Genomic DNA, 19,306 nt, shown 5'->3' with positions numbered 1-19,306 from the left:
CAAATTTTTATTTATTTTGTGCTTTGTACTTTTTCTGTACAGATTTAATATGAAATAGACAACAACATTTTAAAGAATGTAAATTAATAAATATATTGCTGGCTGGCTCATAATAATTCAATGGATTTACACATTTTATAGCTCTCTTCTGTAGCATGAAAATTGGATATAGTATTGGTTTTGTATGTGTTTCCCCATACCTCTACACAGTAAGTAATGTAGGGAACCATGAGAGCACAATACAATACACATACTCAGCATGTTTAAACCATAGACTGTATATAAAGATACTTTACACACAATCTATGGTTAAAACTGACAAAAGAAATGCTTATTGGCCAGGCATGGTTTGACTCAGCGTGGCCAAAAGCATACCTTTAGTTTTATATAATATGCATTGGTCTTAGATATGTTTTTTACATAATCTACGTGTTCTCTGCCTCCTTTCTAACTAAATATTTCTGACATTTGTTGCGCTAGAAGAGTAAAACATACAGTGGCATTGAGAGCTCAAAACATACAAAGAGACAAAACACAAGTAAAATAAAAAAACCTCCTAAGCGATTTGACAACACATGTACAGCATTTAGAAAGAAAAAAAATGCTGCAAAGTGAAACAGTTCTGTTGGGTTTTCTCACTTAAAGGCCAGAGGGGACCAACTGTACCGAGACAGCCTCTTACAGTATTCAACATTTGCAAAAGATGCGAGCAGTGGGTGGAAAAAGTGGTGTCAGTATCTCTCAAAAACTTTCACAAAAGACGGAAAAAGCCAGCAGTACAGAAGGTACATCAAAATAACCCCAAAATATGGCATTTTATCAACTGACACATACAAAAACACACCATTTTTGTTTTTATTTTAAGCTATGCATATCTCTTATTTTAAGTTTGTTTTTTGCATGATTGTCCAAACTTATTGCAAATATATTACATATAACTTTGTCATTATATAAATAAATGTGTGATTTTTTTTTCATTTTATATTTTCCATTTTGTGCGTTTTTTTTAATTTTACAGTGAATATCAATTCTGCTTTTGTCAAGCATGTGTTTCCTCAGAAGCTGGAATGGTTACCAGACCTTAATATACAAATGTGTTTCTCAAATGTGAAGCTAATAGAAGCTATTCAAACACAGGCACCTAATACATTTGCATATTTACAGCAGCCTACGTGTCACCTACAAAAATGGTAACGGAGTGAAACAAACACATTCCATGTTTTTACATGCAAACAGAGACATGAAACACATGAAACAAAACTTACCACTATACAAATTGAAGCTTTTTTTTTTAAGAACAAGCTCAGCTGAACTAGTATTTGACACAATGGAAAATTAAAGGAAACATCTGAAATACTGTACTGTTAAGTGTAGCTGCAAGGTTTCACATGCCAATTTTCATGTATTAAAACCTGTTCCCATGCCACTGTTCTCTTCAGGTGATAATAATATGAGAATGATGAAGATCTTAGAACCTAAACCACTGACTAGTGTTCCTCTGACTGTTTTCATCTTTCTACCTCCTCTTCCTCTGCCACATGTCTCACTTGAGTTTGCTCAGGAAGTCGATCAACCCTTGGTGAAATTCTCTGGGTTTGTCCATGTAGCAGGCGTGACGAGCTCCTTCTAACTTGAGCACCGAATGATTTGGGAGTTGCATGAGGTTCTTGTGGGACTGGGCACCCAAATTTGTGCCCAGAGCTCCAAACACAATTAGAGTGGGAGTCTAAAAAAAAAAAAAGTCACACAGGAGTGAGAGGACGATGAGATGACACAGAGTAAGAAAATGTTTTCACACAAACACAAACCAATATCAGGATGCAGCTGTGTGAAGATACACAAAGCCCTCTGACATATGAGTGGGTGGTAAATCTACTGTAACTGGCTAAATTGTGCCTATTGCATGAAAAATGTGCTGCTATTGACTGCCTTATGTAAGATAGTAAACTAAATATCTTTTTTTTTGTTGGACAAAACTAGCCAAATGCCACTTTAGCCATTTTAGACATTTTTGTGACATTTTAGATATCAGATAATTAACCAGCAATTAAACAGCTGACAAGTTGACAATGAAAATAATGAATCCATTAGTTTCCCACTACTGTTACAGAAATGCTTAAAGGAGCAGTGTGTATGATTTAGGGGGAGATATGGGCAAAAATGGAATATATTATTCATAATTAAGTTGTCATAAGTTTACAGTTACCTGAAAATAATAATTGTTTTTGATTATTTTTTGATAAAGCACCCTTTATCACAAGTCACTATTTGCCTCAGAGGGCTCTATAACATACGACATCCCCCTGTCCTTGGACCCTCACAGCGAATAAGAAAAAACTCCCCCCAAAAAAACCTTTAACCTGAAATAGACGTGAAATAGATGCCATGTTTACAGAACCATAAAATTACGGTAATCAAAATGACAAAACAACACATGGAAAAGAGAGAGAGAGAGAGTAAAATAACTATAACATAAAATATAACAATAGTAATATAAGTAGAAATATCAAATGACATGCATACATTATAGTATATGTATATGTGACAATAATAATTATATGTGTATAATAATAGCAGAAGTAGATGGCATCAGGCAGGACCAAGGCATCAGCCCGCCATGTTTGTACAGTAGCCCCAAATGGACAAACCAAACACTGGCTCTAGAGAGGACCTTTCATGTTTTTACAATACCTGAAGGTCACCGCAGGTTCTCTAAACACTTGGAAAGTAAGAAATGTGGGAAGGGGCATTCAGTTTGTTGCAATCTGCAAAATCCTAAGCACTGCTCCTTTATGAGCTATAAAAAATATTGATTCGGCCTCTTTGAGAAGCTCGTTTATAGACTGGACAAAATTTACAACTGCCATAGGGCCCATTCCCTAAAGCTGCATTTCCATCAAAAGCTGCTGGTATTTTACCTTTGGAACCAAAAAAGCACACAGTGCTGTGCTTACTGGGTACTTTAAGACACGTTACAGACACAAACCCCCTACAGTTCACAGTGTTTCATGAGAAACACCAGAAGAGTTTGTTTACTCACATGAGACACACAAATGCTGTTTCCATCATGTGTTGTTTCTGTTTGAATACATTAATCACCACTGTCTTCACCTCACTCACCTGGATATTTTGGTACTGCTGTGGAGTGTAACTTCGGGTACCGACTGGCGCTATGGGAATGAAGCCATGTAGCTGCTCGCTGTTCTTCATGAGGAAGGGGATGGAGTAATGTCCGCTCATGGAAGGGCTCAAGAGCACAGCGGCCCTGACGCCCAAAGACTCCATGAACCTTGAAAGGAGGTCCACTCGATTCTGATCTGTCTTCAGAGCCTCCGAGTCCGGCGATTTTCCGTACCCTCCAAGAAGAACAACAACATGTAAAACATGTTTGTAAGCGTAACTAGAAAATGAGTGTGCTCAGATCAGTATCCATTCACACCAGTGTGCTTTTATATGTGCACAAAGTGACTTTTTTCAGACTCAGGACTCAGAGTTTATCCGGATTTATTCCGGCTGATTAGACCTCTGTTTAGATTGATGGTGGGTAGAGCAGTGCTGAGAACGGCATGAAGTCACCAAATTTCATGTACTAATGTCACTGCTTATGTCGAACTTAATTTAAAATAATCAGTTACACTATGCAGGATTGTTGGTTAGTGTTTGTGAACATGCTCATCATCAAAAGTAAAAATAAAAACTAACCCAAAATTTGCTCTCATTAGCATTTCACCTCGCTATATTTGTGTTTTTTCAGCGCTGTGTCTCTTGGATAGCTGCTGCTTACAGTCTGGCATTTGGACGCTACCTTTTTATAAAGCCCCGACCTCACCTGAGCACTGTGGGGCTACAAACCCTACAAAAAGTCCTGAACACAGAAAATAAAAAGAAAATACAGGCAGAGGGCAGAGACTCTGTAGGAAAATACACCACCACACAGCTCATCAAGTGTTGATTGAGAAGGATTACTTCTGCATGACATTGTTCTTTTAGGAAAATCCTGCATAGTATATCTTTTAGAAAATGTTATTTTGGTATTTTTTTCATCTCAGAGATGAAAAAGAAACATCCTATGTGCCCCTTGTCAGATCAGGTATAAAACATTTTCTAATTTCAGACCACCAGAGTGCACTATTAGCTCATGAAACTCAAGCAAAAAAAGATATTCTCTGTAAAAAAAAAAAAAAACACCAATACTGACCTGGTGCGGTTTGTTTAAGAATGAGTATGTTCATATACGCATCTTTATTTTTTTTTTTTTAGACTTCTGCACAGTACGGACTTCAGTATTTTACTATTCATTGTGATGAAAACTGTTTGAATGTCACTGTTATTCGACTTAAGTCATGCCAAACCTATACTGGATATATAAAAGCTTCACCCAAAGGACATACAAGACATAAAATATAAAAATACAAAATCATCAATAGATTTTAAATATTGGTGTTCAAAAACGTCACAAAAAATAGTGTAGAAGTACAGTAAAACAGAGGGGGAAATGTTGAGAAACAGGAATTAACGCCATATTTACATTATGAACAACAGTTTCTAAGCGTCATCTCCTTTTTCCAAATCAAGACTTTTTGACAGCAGGGCATTTCTAAGTCTCCTACTATACATTGACAATCACACACAAGAATCTATTAAATGGTCAATTGCATTCAACGAGACAACTTCACGAAATTTGATGAAAAGTTACCACGACAAGAAGATGACAATTCTTGGCCTGCCAAATCTCAGAGGTCATCCTTATCTGAGTTCATATTAAATTTGAAGTAATCCAGCTCTTTAAATCTACTTCATAAGTGTATCAGACTAAACATGTTGTAAAAAAAATTTGTGTATACTCCAGATTTTAGCAATATCATCATTACAGTCACTTACGGAAGTGCTGATTATGAACAATAAGACTTAAGTTTTACCTGGAAGATCCATCGCTAAGGCCTGATATCCTTTAGTTGCCAGCAGGGCCATCGTACCGAGCTCCTCCCAGGTTTTGGATGTGAAGGCCTGGCCGTGCAGAAGGACCACTTGCAGCCTGCACAGAGAAACACCTTTTTCTCATGTTTTTATTTCAGGCAAGACATTTACTATCTGCGTAGAGCTGTCGGTTAGAAGCACTTCAAGTTTTAATTTATTGTCCTCACTGCCTGGTTTGTTCACTCTGTTCTTGATTACAAGGACAAGACCTGTTATCTGCTCAGATCTTTCACCTCACCTTGGCAGTATCTGTCGCCCAGCTCCATCAATAGGTAAAGCTTCTCTGAAGAATAGCGGAGGGTCCCCGGGTAGCTGGCCGGTGCGAATGGACACGTTGATAGTTGGAAGCGGAGGAGGAGGGGTGCCCATCAGCCCCATTCTCTGGGCTTCGAGGGACGGCTCCATGCTGCCCTGGCGAATGGATGGCAGCAGCAGGTAGAGTAGTAACGTGGCCAACAACACCAGGCCCAGAACAACCAGACGATTACGCAAGAAATTCATTTAGTCAGGATGAATGATCTGGGAAAAGTGGTAGACAGAGCATAGTCTGAGAAACCATCATATGGATTCTGATCATACAATATTCCTCATTGTTTGACAATAGAAACCAGGGGTCAACAGATTATCAGCCTGGCCAATTAATGGAGCCAATATTTGGCATTTTGCTGATTATCTGTATCAGTGTTTTATCTTAGTGATAACAGATAAAATTAATTAAATAAAAAGTGCAAAGAAAGTGCCAGCATGGGAGGAACTTTTACTTTGTAAAATCTCTGGGAGCTATTTTTACTCATTCATGTTTAATTTTTTTTTGCCACTTTACTATAAAAAAACAGCTGCTTAGAACTTGTTGTATTTCATGTTGAAAGTCTCAGTTAGGCATTTAAACAAAGTTTTGTGTTGGAGTTTGTTATAGTCCAAATTCCAAATATTGATGTTAAGATTTTCATTTTTATTGTAAATGCATATTGGTTCCAAATATTGGTTGTCGGTCTCATTAACTACTAATAGACGGTATCAGCACTGAAGACCTAATATGAGTCGACCCCTTATCAAGACCATTGTGGTTCAATCTATGGCTTTGTATTTACACTCGAATTTCGCCTCTGGGAATCAATACAGGTTTATCTTATCTTGCAAACCAAATTCATTTTCATAGTTTTAATCATCATTTCTATCAACATACTCACCAAGTGCATTGCTGAAATACGAGGAACAAGAATGCAAGCTTTGTCTACACTTGTTGCAACATCTCAAGGTGTCGCAAGGTGTCAGCAATTGACTTGAGTAAAATTTTGGCAGAACATTTAGGAATGAAAATCAAAAACAGGCAATTCTACCTTGATTTGGTGTGGAAGGCAGGCATCAGTTCAGTTTAGTTTAGTGTATTTTGTTAATTTTCCAACTTATACAACTCAAATACACACAATAATAAGGCATTACTTTTGAAGCAGTAACAAACCAGAGCAAGTTCATGATTACCAAAAAGGTGTATACTGAAGCTTTAGCTCATTGCACCTACACTTTTTAAATAAATTATTTTGCACTGATCTCTTTAGATTTATGGAAATGAAAAAAGAAAGAACAAGCAAAATTATATATATGAATACTTGTCTTCAAATTCCCAAATGCCATCTATATCCAAGCATAGACTTGAATGATTCCTGCTCACAATGCTTAAAACAGTGCATTGCAAAGTGTTTGATGTCGTTGAACGGTAACTTACATCGAGGCAGTTACTTTTGCACTTTCCACCTCAAATTATATATACTGCACATAATCTGTTTTTCAATAATCAGAACATTTTTACAAAAAATATGTGCATATTTGTATGTTTTATAGTTATACACTGAAACATGCTGTGTAATTTTTTTTACCACTCACAGTGCAATTATATTTATAAGCTATATTTCTATATTTTTACAGTAAATTTACCAAACACCATGTGTGTCTCTGTTACTCCAAGCAACTATCAATCATGTACATACAGTATCTGTATAAGTAAAAGGTGTATATAGTGTATATAGATTTTAAATGTAATTTTATTTTACATTTTATAATATTTAAACCTTTTTTTTTTAACTCAAATCACCTTGTTGCATTTTTCTCTGCTTCTGACTCTTGACCTGCTGTAACGTGTGAATTTCCCTAGTGTGGGAGTAAGTCTTGTCTTGTCGTGTCTTAATCCTTTGCAACCTAAGCAGTTTGGCTTGATTTCTTTCAAAAACAGGGGAGTGTCCCAAAAATCAGCAAAAAAAAATCTAAATATTTTTTATTTTTAAAAGTTCAAGAAAATTATCTGAAAATTAGTTGAAAAAGAAAGAAAGAACAATAAATTAAAAAAAAGAAGCACCTTAAAACTCATAACACATTTATAACATAATTTGTAAAAAGAAATTATAATTATAGACAGAAGTTTTCCCTGGCTTTTTTCTTTCATATGCGTTTTGTCAAAAATAATTTTCTAAATCTACTAATTTCTTGCAGTTTATGAAATATTTCATACCAGTTGCTCATAGTTTTTTTACCCCATGTTTTTGAAAGAAATCAAGCCGATTTGCTCACAGATCAAAGGTTTAAATACTTATGAGAGGCATCTGAAAGCAGCGCGAGAAAATCTATGATGATCCAGGTTTCTAAGAGTTTAGTCAACACGATCAATTTGTTTCAACAGTTAGGACTACAGGGAAACAAAGTGAACCCAGAAAACCCAAGAAATAGTCAGTTTAGGGAATGTTAACTACGTGATAGAGGACAAAAAATCAATACAATAGTGGAGCAGAAACAGTCAGCTGACAAATGTAATTTAGCCAAAATATGCAAATAAGCTAACATTAGCTGTCTACTAGCTAAATGCCTGTACAATGGGGCGCTGCTGGAGACATAAAGGATGCAGCACCGTGTGTAAACATACCGACACACAGGAGATAACACGGAGACACGCTCACTGACAGGAGGACGAAGTCGTCTGCTTTATCGTCATGTCTTCTGCATCGCTGGTTGCCAGTGATGGGAGATGTTGCAGGAAGGCTCCGGGGGTCGGTGCTGGTGGTGTTAGCTAGCGTCTCAAACTGGAAGGATAAACTGTTGGCTTCACGCTAGCTGGACATTGTTTAACTAACGAGAAACCGCCTGTGTATTCTACGGTCCTTCGATAGGAAGTGTCCGAACAATAATCGAGTAAAAACTGGGATGGAAACTGTCGCACGAGAGTCGAGAAATGCACAGGAATTTTAATTGAATGTGTGTTTCCTAACAGTTACACATAAACGGCTTAAATCGTCTGTTCCTCATCGGAGCAGATTGCGAGCCGCACATAACAACGGCGAAGCACCAGACGTCATTTCCTTGCTGACGCTATGAGGGAAAAAATAGTGCACTAATAATAATAATAATAATAATAATAATAATAATAATAATAATAATAATAATAATAATAATAATAATAATATAAAAACACTAATAATAATCTCTTAAAGGGCTCTTTATTTTTTTGTTTGATTTTGTTGTTTATTTTTATGTATACTTCTCATTTACTTATGTCATTCATATATATATATATTAAATGTGCTGTTAATATTTTCCAGATGTTTTGAAAATACAAATTAAAAAAATCTTAAAGAGAAAATAGTAATAACATTTTTACAAAAATAGAATAGAAAATAAGTTCTTAAAATCTATGGAAAATATATTGGTAAAAATAAAAATAATCTCTCAAACATATGCTTGTACACATTTTTTTTTGTCTGTTTATTAATCTGTTCTTATATCAATAGTTATAATATTATAACACTAATAATAATCTCTTAAAGGGCTCTTTATTTTTTTGTTTGATTTTTTGTTGTCTGTTTATTTTTATGTATACTTCTCATTTACTTATGTCATTCATATATATATATTAAATGTGCTGTTAATATTTTCCAGATGTTTTGAAAATACAAATTAAAAAAATCTTAAAGAGAAAATAGTAATAACATTTTTACAAAAATAGAATAGAAAATAAGTTCTTAAAATCTATGGAAAATATATTGGTAAAAATAAAAATAATCTCTCAAACATATGCTTGTACCCATTTGGGGTTTTTTCTGTCTGTCTATTTATCTGTTCTTTTGTCATTTATTGTCTTCATACATACTTCAGTTATTCAGATATTTTGCTTTTTACAGGTGCTGTTACCATTTACCTGATGTTTTGTACATATTCATTTTGTCAATAGAAAATACATTTTCTGACTGAATGTACTTTTTCTGTATGATTGTACCCTTATTTATCTTATTTGTTGTTTTTTGTCTTGTTTTTTATTTTTACGTATACCTCTAATATGTGTATATATATATATATATATATATATATGTACTCATCTGAATACTTTATCCAACACTGTTTCTAAATGTGATTAATACGTTCAAAAGTCTTTACTCCAACACAAAATCATATTTAAAGATGACAAATGATAAAACTTTTTATTCTATTATTCTTTACAATGCAACTAAAAAGAAGCCAAGGGAGGCATAACAATCATAAAAGCGTTTCTTTTTAGACAGACTTCACAGTGGAATAAATCTTTAACATGACACGTTAAAGGAAGAAAAAAAAAGAACAGAATTTCACTTCTTATTAGTATCAACATGAAATTAAGCCAGATCCACCTCAACAAAAAGTAGTTAAAGTGCAGTATTTTAAAAATGTTTGCAGCATATAAAAACGTTCTGTTGCAATATCCAGTTTGTGAAAGACAGCACAACCCTCCACCTGCACACTGGTATCATAATGCTACTGATACATTTGATGTTTCATGTAAAGCACTTAAAATTGCCCTTTTGCTGTAATGTGCTATTTAAATAAACTTGCCTAGGCAGCTAATACTTCTGTGAGTGGTGCCACAGAGAATAAATACAGAATCTACTGTATAAATATAAAACTGCTCAGCTAGCTTCAGTCCAGCAAATATATTTACTTGGCAATAAAGTAATACTAAAGTAGCTGCTATCAGCATAGTATCACTGGCAGGAACCTCGACACAAGCTGACACGCAAGCTGGTCAAAAACACACATACACAAAAAAAATCGAAACTGATAATTGCGTATAAAGCCAGAGCAAAACTACATTTCTGAGGCTGATGTTGATATTTGAGAGCCAAAAATTGCTCTTTTAAAAGCATAAACACAAACATGATCAAACGGATCCCTTACATTTGGTTTTTAAATATTTGTGGGTAACACATGTAAATGTGTAGCGAAGAAAACACATATTTGGCATTTTTGTATTATACGTTATGGTTATTTCTCAGCCGGCAGATACAGCAATACCAGTATCTCTGCAAGTTAGATTTATGACTTTTTAAGACTTTCGTATTGCCACTTGGAGTTAAATTCAAGACCAGTTTTATAATAACCAATACTGACGAAAAAAACATGAATTGACATCAATTAGAAGTGTTAGGATAATTTTGCCTGAGTGTTTATTGTTGTGTTTAGTTTATCTCGCGGCACAAACGACAGTAAAACAGAACTGCTACATAAGTGGCGTTTGTAGGCAGGTTTTTTTTTGGCATTTTTGTGTTTCTCCCTCTGTATGTTGACTTCCACCACCTTGATTCTCATCGTTTGAAAAACTTTTAGCATAAAATGCACAGAGCCTCTTACTTAATGCCTTAATATCCTAGCTCCCTCACCTTGGCAGTTTTTTTTTGTTTTAATTTAATACATTTAAAAACCACTTCATAATGTCTTTTTAGATCAATAAATTTAATAGGGTTCCTACAGCTTTAAGGCAAGTAAGATTTAAGTTTTTAAGGTTTTTTTAATGCCACTTGGAATGAAATTTAAGGCCAATTTCATGATTACAAAAGGAAAAATGATGTAAATGAACTTACATGAATTACTTGTGGTTTAGGGTCAATTTCACCTAAATCTTTAACATAAAGCATGACATTTTTGGTCAAGTTTAAAAGTCTGTTGATCTACTTCAAATTTTGGTAAAAAAAGTACTTTCTTCCTATATCCTGATCTGAGTGATGTAAATGCGAGAGGGATTCAGTAAATTACTATTTTGTTTATATAATAATAATAATAATAATAATAATATCCTGCTTCCTCTGTCTAAGCATTTTTCAAGACTTTTGAAAGATTGATTTATGACGTTCTAATGCCAATTAAGGCCTTATTTTTACATGGATTGATTTAATTCCTTTTAAGATTTTTTTAAGGGTCTGCAGGAGCCCTGTTCAGTGCCTTCAAATAGTTTTTAAGATTCAGCAGGAATCCTGCCATGTTTTATTGGACTTTTATTGTTTAGCTGTAGATGCTGCTGGTGTCTGTTTCCATGAAAATTAACAGCAATTTGGAAAAAGTGAAATTACCTGGATGCTGCAATGCAACTTTTTTGACATGAAAATCTGTGTCACAGTGATGTCCAGTTAAATTAGAGGACAACATTTGCATTTAAACAGTAACACTGATGTTTTTTTTCTGTCTTTACAGCTCTGTCAACCCTTCTTGTTACAAATACATATATTTTCCTTCTTAATTAAAATGAAAACTTTTAGGCATATGGAGTTCATAAAGCACTGTGTAAGTATAGAGTATAAAGCACGGTGCCCTGCAGAGGGCCTAGATAAACACTGCTTTAAAAACCTCAATAGTCACAACTTGTAAACAAAGGCAACGATAAAAAAAAAAGCACTTCATCACCCAGTTAAGGCACAATTAGGAAGTGAAACAGGCAGGTCCAGCCATGTTGTTTCTATAAGCCGAATCATTTTACAGATTAAATTTCTCATAATTTATTACTGTCTGGCATAATTAAATATTTACATTTCATTCATAAGGCCAACACCTAACAGCTTGACCCATCAGCAGATATTAAAGATACAAACTATAATGTTTGAGACGGGCAGCAATATGCAAATGCAGATTACATTAAGTTGTTCTGTTGTGATGCAAGAATGACTTGTCAACACTGTATGTCGCTAGGCATTAAATGCACCTTTCTTCCTCTTTTTTGTTCAAGCCTTTTGTTGCTCTATTATACTGTCCTTCATTAAAAAATGATAAATAATTAAAAAAAACTTTTAGTTTAAGCAGTCTTTTTTTCAGGCATTTTATCCTCTCTGGGAACAGTCCAACAATCACACTATAGTCTAACTTAATGCATAGTGATGGTAAACAGCATCTCCTCATCTGGAGGTCAGGGTCAGCATGGAGCATGACAGAGGCCTTTAAGACATCTGATTTTTGACATAATTTTATATAAGTTAATGACCAGTTGCAATATTGGTAGATTGACATCAGTCCTGAGGTTGGAGCTCCTCCAGCTCTGTGTGCTGGGATAAAAATCTCCCATCGTAATGGGAGATCTCTGATGACAGGACTGATTGTCTGCTGCTGACAACACATCAGCATCACTGGTGCACAGTAACTTGCCCCCTTTATGTCAAAAAGTCTGAACTGTCCTTTTCAGGGCTGGCAGAGGCAGTTAATAGTTTGGGCTTCTCAGTTTCCTCAGTGTAGCAGAGTGAGGAGTCCTAGTGGGAGTAAAAAGCAAAGAGGCCAGGTCCCTAAGACAGAGGAGGCTCTATTCTGCCCTTTTTCTTTCTGAGCACAGGCCTCACCCCTGTACCCACTGTAGCACTGGCACTGGAAGTGTGTGCGGTAAAGAGCCAGCTCGGCTTGGCCAGGCGCGCCTGTAACCTTCACCTGGCCACCCTGACTGGTGATGCTGTGTGTCGAGGGGCTGAGATGTAGGTACACGTCATTGTCTGGTATTTTTCGCAGACAACGGCCGTGAGATTTGCATACCACCTTGCTGCACTGTTCTGCTGCTGTAGACACGTTGAGAAGGTACCGACCGAGCTCGCCCTGGAGATACTTATTCAGGTGGGAGCAGCTGGCCTGCAGGCAAAAAGAGAAAAAGATGTTACGTCAACACTAGGCCCTGGGTTTTTAACAGGGGGGTCCGTGACCCCTAGGGGACCTCAAAGTCACTGCAGAGGGGCTGCCAAATTGTGTATTTTTTATTTTATTTTTTTTTACTAATGTCTTTACTGATTTTAGCAACAAGGACATACACATACACACATACCAGTACTGTATATATGTTTGTATAAATACACAAACAGACAGAAAAACAAAAAAACTGGACAAGATTTAACACAACAACAACAACCGGTGTAATCCACCCCTGCCCCCACCCCAAAGAATAAATAAATAGTAAAATGAAATTTAAAAAAAGAAAAAGAAAAATTTTAAAATAAATTTAAAGTAACCATAATAACAACAATGATTTAAAAAAAAATTGTAGGTTGAGGTGTTCGAGCAAAACATTTCAGTTTAAAAAAAAAATTTTTTTCTAAGACATATTTGGACATTGCATAGGATAAATTATGGTATATCCCCCACTGTATTGTTTTTTTTAAAGGTGTTTTTCTTTTTTTTTTTTTTAAATAAAAATATGTCTACAAATACACATTAACATAAACCAAGCATATTATTAGTAAAGATAAAACCAAATTAATTAATTAATTATTTCATAATAAATTAGATAATTAATTAATTAATCAAATAAATCCATGATGTATAAATACATAAATCTGTCAATAATTATTCATTTAAAAGCTTAGTCTTGTATGCACTACATCCAGATATGTAAACCCTTTGAAACCAGAACAAATTGGTTTGATTTCTTTCAAAAACACGTGGAGAAGGCAATGAGCAACTAAACAAGACATGTCCCAAACATTTGCAAAAACAATAACAAAAAGTTACAAGAAAATCCCCTGAAAATAAGCTAAAAAAAGGGTTATATATATATATTCCCCATGACATAATATATATATTCCCCATGACATAATTTTGAATATAAAAATATATTTATATATATACATATTTTTAAGGACACTTTTCTCTATTTTCTTTGGATATTTTCTTGTCACCTATTTCTAATTTCTAGCAATTTTAGGAGGCAGTTCTTGGGGAGCTGGTCTTTGCCTTTTTTTTTTTTGCCAATTTGCTCAGATTTCAAATAGCTTTTGAAAGGCATCTCAATGAGCACAAGAAACTGATATCAGTCAAGTTTCAAAGGGTTGCAGGCCCAGTTAAATATGCAGCTCAATTCTGCACATGTAGTGTGGGGTCGGTTCTCCCTCTGTCTTTCAGCTAAGGTGGTCCTTGGCCTGAAAACATTTAAGATCCCAGCTTTAGGCTATTCAGCACCAAATGAGCAGAGGGGATGACACTTACGCTGCTGCTTGCGTAGGAGGTGTCCCCCCAGAAGATCACACCTGCAGCTCCAAGTGCAACACTTTCACCAATGGTAGAGACCAGATCAGTCTACAAAACATGACACAAACAGTTCAGTGGTGTACCATACAATGAGGGAAAAATCACATAGAAAATATTTTTTTTTACATTTGACAAAAGTCAATACTTTGAATGGTCATTGAGCTAATGAAAAAAGCATCATGTCAATGGTATAGGAGGCAGGATTTTCCAAAAATCAATGCATAGACTCATACAGAAGTATCCCTGTGAATCATCACTTATGATAAAGTGTGTGGGGGTGTGTTTTTCTGCACAGACTCTGCCCTCTGCCTGTAGTTTCTTGTTTTCTTCTTAATTTCTGTGTTCTGGGCATTTATGGGTGTTTGCCCCCACAGTGTTCAGGTGAGGACAGGGATTTATAAAAAACCCACAAATATAGCGAAATGCCAAATAAGAGGGAATCTGGGGTACAAACAGTTACCGACAATCCTGCATAGTTTACTTTTAGCTTGTATTTTATCTTAACTTAACAGTTATTATAGTGTCAAGCGAGATTAAAAAATGTTTTATGTTGCTGATTTCCCAGACTTCACTGACTCATACACAGAATACCTCAATATCAATATTGCAACAATGTTGTAGGGTTAACTATTGGTGATTACACAAAATATTTCCGCAATAAAATTTCAATAAATAATCTTCAATAATGTGGATATACATCAGGGATGCACAATATCAGATATGCCAATAAATAACAACTCATGTGGCCAATAAACGATATTGATATGGCCACTTTGCTACATATTAATAGCAAAGTTAGTAAAGTCTTTTCTGTAGTGGAATTAACATATTATGCAAACTGTCATTGTGATGGCCCATCAGCAGCTGGAGACTTATAATACACTGCTTTTCATTATATGGGCTATTCATTCATTGTGCAAAAAAAAAAAAAAAAAAATCAAATACATGTTCACTTTGTCAATAAAAAAGAAAAATCAGTTTGTGATATCAGCAGAAATCAGCATGTTGGCTGATTCCAATATTTCGACTGAAAGCCAATATCTCCTGATGCCGATGGCATGCCCATATTATCGTGCATCCCTAATATATATAACAACTGAGTGTGTAAAGGCAAATAATGGAACAGCTAAAACAGTCTCTTAAGTTTAGAAAATGACATCACTTTACTGCAATTCAGCCTTTAAAACCATTAAAAAAAAACACATACGATATTACAATAACCAATATAATACAATATCTAGTCTCATATCACGATATTGAAATAATGTTGATTATTACCCAGCCTTACTACAGGCAGTTTCTGTTCAACAGCAATGTGTAACTAAACCTCTTAAGACATAATAAATGTGTTAGCCTCCTGTATTCGATGAATTGTTCCTCCAGCCAACTAACCTGAGTTAGGCGGTGCATCTGATTCATGTAGGTAGGGCGAGTGTAAACAAAAACAGGCCGTGCTAATCCATCCCCGACAGATGCCAGGCGCATCGCCTCCTTCACCCTGTTTCTGACAAAGAGGCGTCCATAATTTGTAGAGCCGAGTACAGAACCAATGTATATAGACGGGAACAAGGCCGTACACTCCATCCACAGCCAGTTGAGCTGATCATTGCGGGCCATCTCCACAGCAGGACAGCGGCCTGTGTAGTTCTCCAGGCCACTCCTGTAGTCGTGGTTGTAACAATCTGGAAACAGGTAGAAGCCCCACAGTTGATTTGGCCTCAAATTCTTGGCAAGTTTCAGAGTCTCCAGCATGAATTTGCGAGCTGATAGCTCAAATTCCTGCTGTGCAACTTTCCCCACTTGTTCTGGGGTCCACTTAACGTTCTTTTTGGCCACCATTTCACGGGATTTACTTCGATAGATATCTTTGATATCCCAATTTCGGATCCACAATGGGCGCCACTCCTCCCAGTCAATTACAGCCAAACCTTTTGCCTCTGGCTCACGTATGTATTTTTGCAAACCGTCAGGCATCTTTTCATAGTGCTGAGTGAGGCTGGCAAGCTGTGGAAGGCCTCCATTCACTGCAGTGCCACCACGCTCATAATAGGGATACAACCCAAGGCGCTCCTTATAGAAAATTGTGAGGTTCTGTCGGACAAAGCCCTCATTGGGGGATGCCACAATGTCAAACTGGTCCAAAGATAAAGTAACGCCATGTCGCGGGGCACACTCCTGTGTCGGGGCATTCCAGGCGAGAAGAACTGGTTTCTGGGAATATAATGGCCATCTTGTCTGCTTTATATCTGCTGAACACAGGACTGTCCACGATGTTAACAGAGTCAGAAGCAACCAGGGCAGCTGGCCAACTGTGAGGAAGAGAGGGTGAAATACAGCCTCCATGGTCACCGCTCGCCTTCTCTCCTCTTTCTCTTGAAAAGAAAAATAAAGCAGTTTTTTTTTTAAAATTGAGCCAAAAATAAAAATAAAACAAAAACAGCTTCAAATATTGTGAGGAGAATCAAGAAAACAAACACTTTTCCAATAATGTCACCAACAATAAATCTGTGAAAATAGGAAATTTTTTGGTTGACTTTATGGTAATATTTTATAGAGTTTCGGGTGTATTAAAAGCAGTATGATTGCAAAGGTAAACTGAATTTCAGTGAGCATCTTGAACATTGGGGAATAAACATTGTTAGGATATCAGGACAGCATAAACAGTACCTTTAATATGTCTAAAGTAAATTACAAGAGACTTTTTTTAAACCACTATTACCAGGTAATGCAACGCTTAATAGGAGCAATGGTGGAGAAAGTTTTCACATAATTTGTTTAAGTTAAAGTACTTATACAAACTGTGAAAATACTTTACTGAAAACGTTACTTGGTAAGAATAAGTTAGTATTATCACAAAGATGTACTTAAAGTATTACAAGTAAAAGTATCCGGTACATAACAAATATTATTATTCTAAATAAACTAGAAAATGACTTTAATGTAAATGTAAAAAATATATTAATTGTCAGTTAATCAGCAAACTGACTAATCGACTAATTGTTTCAGCTGTGCTACAAACTGTTGGGTAGTTTAATTTCTAACAAAACTTTACTAAAAAATTACTTATTAAATTCCATTAGATATGAACTTAAACAGATGGAGATTTTGTATTGAACATATATAATGTCACACAATCTCAATAAAATGAATCATCATATTTCAGATCTATGCTGACATGGCTGTGGAAATAGAGGATCCTTAAAACATATTTTGTGGCACTGTCTAGAAATAAGAACATTTTGAGGAGTCAAAAATATGCTGTATTTAGTGCTAAATCTGGCATATCTCTCCGTGAAAAGGATCATCCATGTGCAAAAATGAAACTATTTTCATATAAATAACTGGCTGAAAGACTTTATATAACTAATAATGACGGATCGTGCAGTATCAGCCCTACAGAGGTTTTATAGAGATGATTTAGATGGACTATGAACACTCGTATAGAAACAAGAGGCATATAATTTAGTTTAAGAGATGTTTTTTGATTGTTTGTTTTTTAAGATAAGCCAGTAAACTAATTTGGAACTAAACACTTTATGTAGACGGCAGAAACCCACTCATAATCCTCTCACCTGTGTATCATAATAATGTCTCTGAACCAGAAATACTTCATTGATCCCCGGGGGAAACTGTGGTTCGAACAGTCCCTCTGATGTCAGCATAGAGAATTAAAGCAAGTAGGAATAAGTACAAGCGCAAGTATATAAAAATAGAAGTACAGAGAGTAAGAGTGAGCAATAATATAACATATATATAATATGCTAAGTATGTAAGTGTGTAAAAAAAGCTGTAAAGAAATACAATAATAGACAATTGGTACTAATATGTGAATATTTAAATTGTGTGTAAAATGTGTAAAATATATAAAGTGTGTAAAATATAAAAGTTTTTCTACTCTGTAGTCTCTGCCAAACTGTCTTTTGTGTTGTGTACTTGTACTGTGTTGTGTTTAGTGTATTTGTTTTTGTTTTATGTATTGAAGAATTAATATTGTATAAAATGTCAAATACATAATTCTAACAAAACATCAGATTTTATAAACTCTTCTCAGGTTTCGTTTAATGCAGAAATCTTACTTTGTTTAGTAACTAAAGCTTCCAGGTAAATGAAGTAAATTAAAAAGTACAATATTTCCCTCTGAAATGCAGTGGAGTAGAAGAATAAAGTGTCATGAAAAGAAAATACTCAAGTATAAGTATAAGTAGGCTACTTAAATACTGTACTTAAGTGAATTTATCTAGTTACACATAAGCACTGAATAGGTGTCAACTTCCCTTTTTGATTGACTTTTCATGAATCATTTTACTTCCGAAATCAGTTGTGGCAACTAAGTTTTGTGGTAATCGCTTAAAAACATCCACTTTAAACATGTAACATTGCATTTAAGTTCTTTCGGACCACTTCAGACTTCTTCCGTACACGAACTCAGTCAGCGTAAACTGGACAAATTAGCTCAAAGTTTCATTGAAACTAACAAAAGGTGCTAAGTTAGCTAACGTGTTGTTTCTTCTTCCTAACCAGTCTGACCTGTTGTGATGAAGCTGAGGACGGGGGCTTATTCCTCTCATGAAACCGTCGGATAAATTGCTTTTCCACCGCCCTGCCATGTGAAATACAGCAGTCAGAGTCCGTTCAATCCATGATGATGATTAATAAAACTGCCAGCTAGGCTAACAGGAGCCACGGCAGGAGCGACGGGGACAACGTTGAGCAACAACAGTTCACTGCATCGAGTGCCTCAGTAGGGGGGGATTTATAAAATATATAAAAATACACACTGTCTTGTTTTGCCGATTCTGTTGATACAACACAGAATTTTACCTTTTAGAGATAAGTTGTTAAAAACTCAAGTATTATCATAATCCTGTCTGGCATTGATTTGAAGGTAAAATTACATTCCAGTGCTGTTCACCCCCCTGTAACAGACCAAAGTAGTCTGTTCTTCAAGTTCTGCTCTGAATAAACTGTAGAGGAGAGAGAATATGAAACAGATTTCTCACCTGATACAGTGTCTCTTTTATTTATTTATCTATTTATTTAGAACCGG

At 35.5% G+C, this 19,306-nt stretch overlaps 2 protein-coding genes across 4 annotated transcripts; both read right to left on the bottom strand.

The window, feature by feature from the left end:
* Window positions 1-961: 961 nt before the first annotated feature.
* abhd14a (abhydrolase domain containing 14A) lies at window positions 962-8,247 on the bottom strand. Of its 2 annotated transcripts, none has more exons than XM_042497136.1 (5): window positions 7,892-8,247; window positions 5,216-5,496; window positions 4,920-5,035; window positions 3,121-3,356; window positions 962-1,726 (listed from the first exon to the last, which is right to left on the bottom strand). In XM_042497136.1, the coding sequence occupies exons 2-5, from the start codon at window positions 5,476-5,478 to the stop codon at window positions 1,544-1,546; spliced, it is 798 nt and encodes a 265-aa protein (XP_042353070.1). In that variant the 5' UTR covers window positions 5,479-5,496; window positions 7,892-8,247; the 3' UTR covers window positions 962-1,543. The 2 variants fall into 2 exon arrangements, with proteins under 2 accessions (XP_042353070.1, XP_042353077.1); XM_042497143.1 differs by having other exon boundaries at window positions 7,930-8,247.
* Window positions 8,248-9,413: 1,166 nt separating this feature from the next.
* hyal2b (hyaluronidase 2b) lies at window positions 9,414-18,962 on the bottom strand. Of its 2 annotated transcripts, none has more exons than XM_042507730.1 (4): window positions 18,787-18,962; window positions 15,652-16,631; window positions 14,218-14,307; window positions 9,414-12,870 (listed from the first exon to the last, which is right to left on the bottom strand). In XM_042507730.1, exons 2-4 carry the CDS (start codon window positions 16,600-16,602, stop codon window positions 12,481-12,483), a joined length of 1,431 nt encoding a protein of 476 aa, XP_042363664.1. In that variant the 5' UTR covers window positions 16,603-16,631; window positions 18,787-18,962; the 3' UTR covers window positions 9,414-12,480. The 2 variants fall into 2 exon arrangements, with proteins under 2 accessions (XP_042363664.1, XP_042363672.1); XM_042507738.1 differs by having other exon boundaries at window positions 15,652-16,625.
* Between the last annotated feature and the right edge of the window lie 344 nt (window positions 18,963-19,306).

Source organism: Plectropomus leopardus, chromosome 2, assembly GCF_008729295.1.
Source record: "Plectropomus leopardus isolate mb chromosome 2, YSFRI_Pleo_2.0, whole genome shotgun sequence".
NCBI classification, from domain to species: Eukaryota; Metazoa; Chordata; class Actinopteri; order Perciformes; family Serranidae; genus Plectropomus; species Plectropomus leopardus.
This window is presented reverse-complemented; position numbering and strand designations above follow the sequence as displayed.

Bases quoted from the DNA above. Each gene is read 5' to 3' on its own strand.
- hyal2b (XM_042507730.1), bottom strand. From the start codon at position 16,602: ATGGAGGCTGTATTTCACCCTCTCTTCCTCACAGTTGGCCAGCTGCCC. The intron at 14,308-15,651 runs GTTAGTTGGCTG...CATGTTTTGTAG, and splicing joins AGATGCACCGCCTAACTCAG to ACTGATCTGGTCTCTACCAT. The intron at 12,871-14,217 runs GTAAGTGTCATC...TTTTGCCTGCAG, and splicing joins CCTCCTACGCAAGCAGCAGC to GCCAGCTGCTCCCACCTGAA.
- abhd14a (XM_042497136.1), bottom strand. From the start codon at position 5,478: ATGAATTTCTTGCGTAATCGTCTGGTTGTTCTGGGCCTGGTGTTGTTG. The intron at 5,036-5,215 runs GTGAGGTGAAAG...TTCTCTGTGCAG, and splicing joins GGGCGACAGATACTGCCAAG to GCTGCAAGTGGTCCTTCTGC. The intron at 1,727-3,120 runs GTGAGTGAGGTG...TTTTTTTTTTAG, and splicing joins AGCAGTACCAAAATATCCAG to ACTCCCACTCTAATTGTGTT.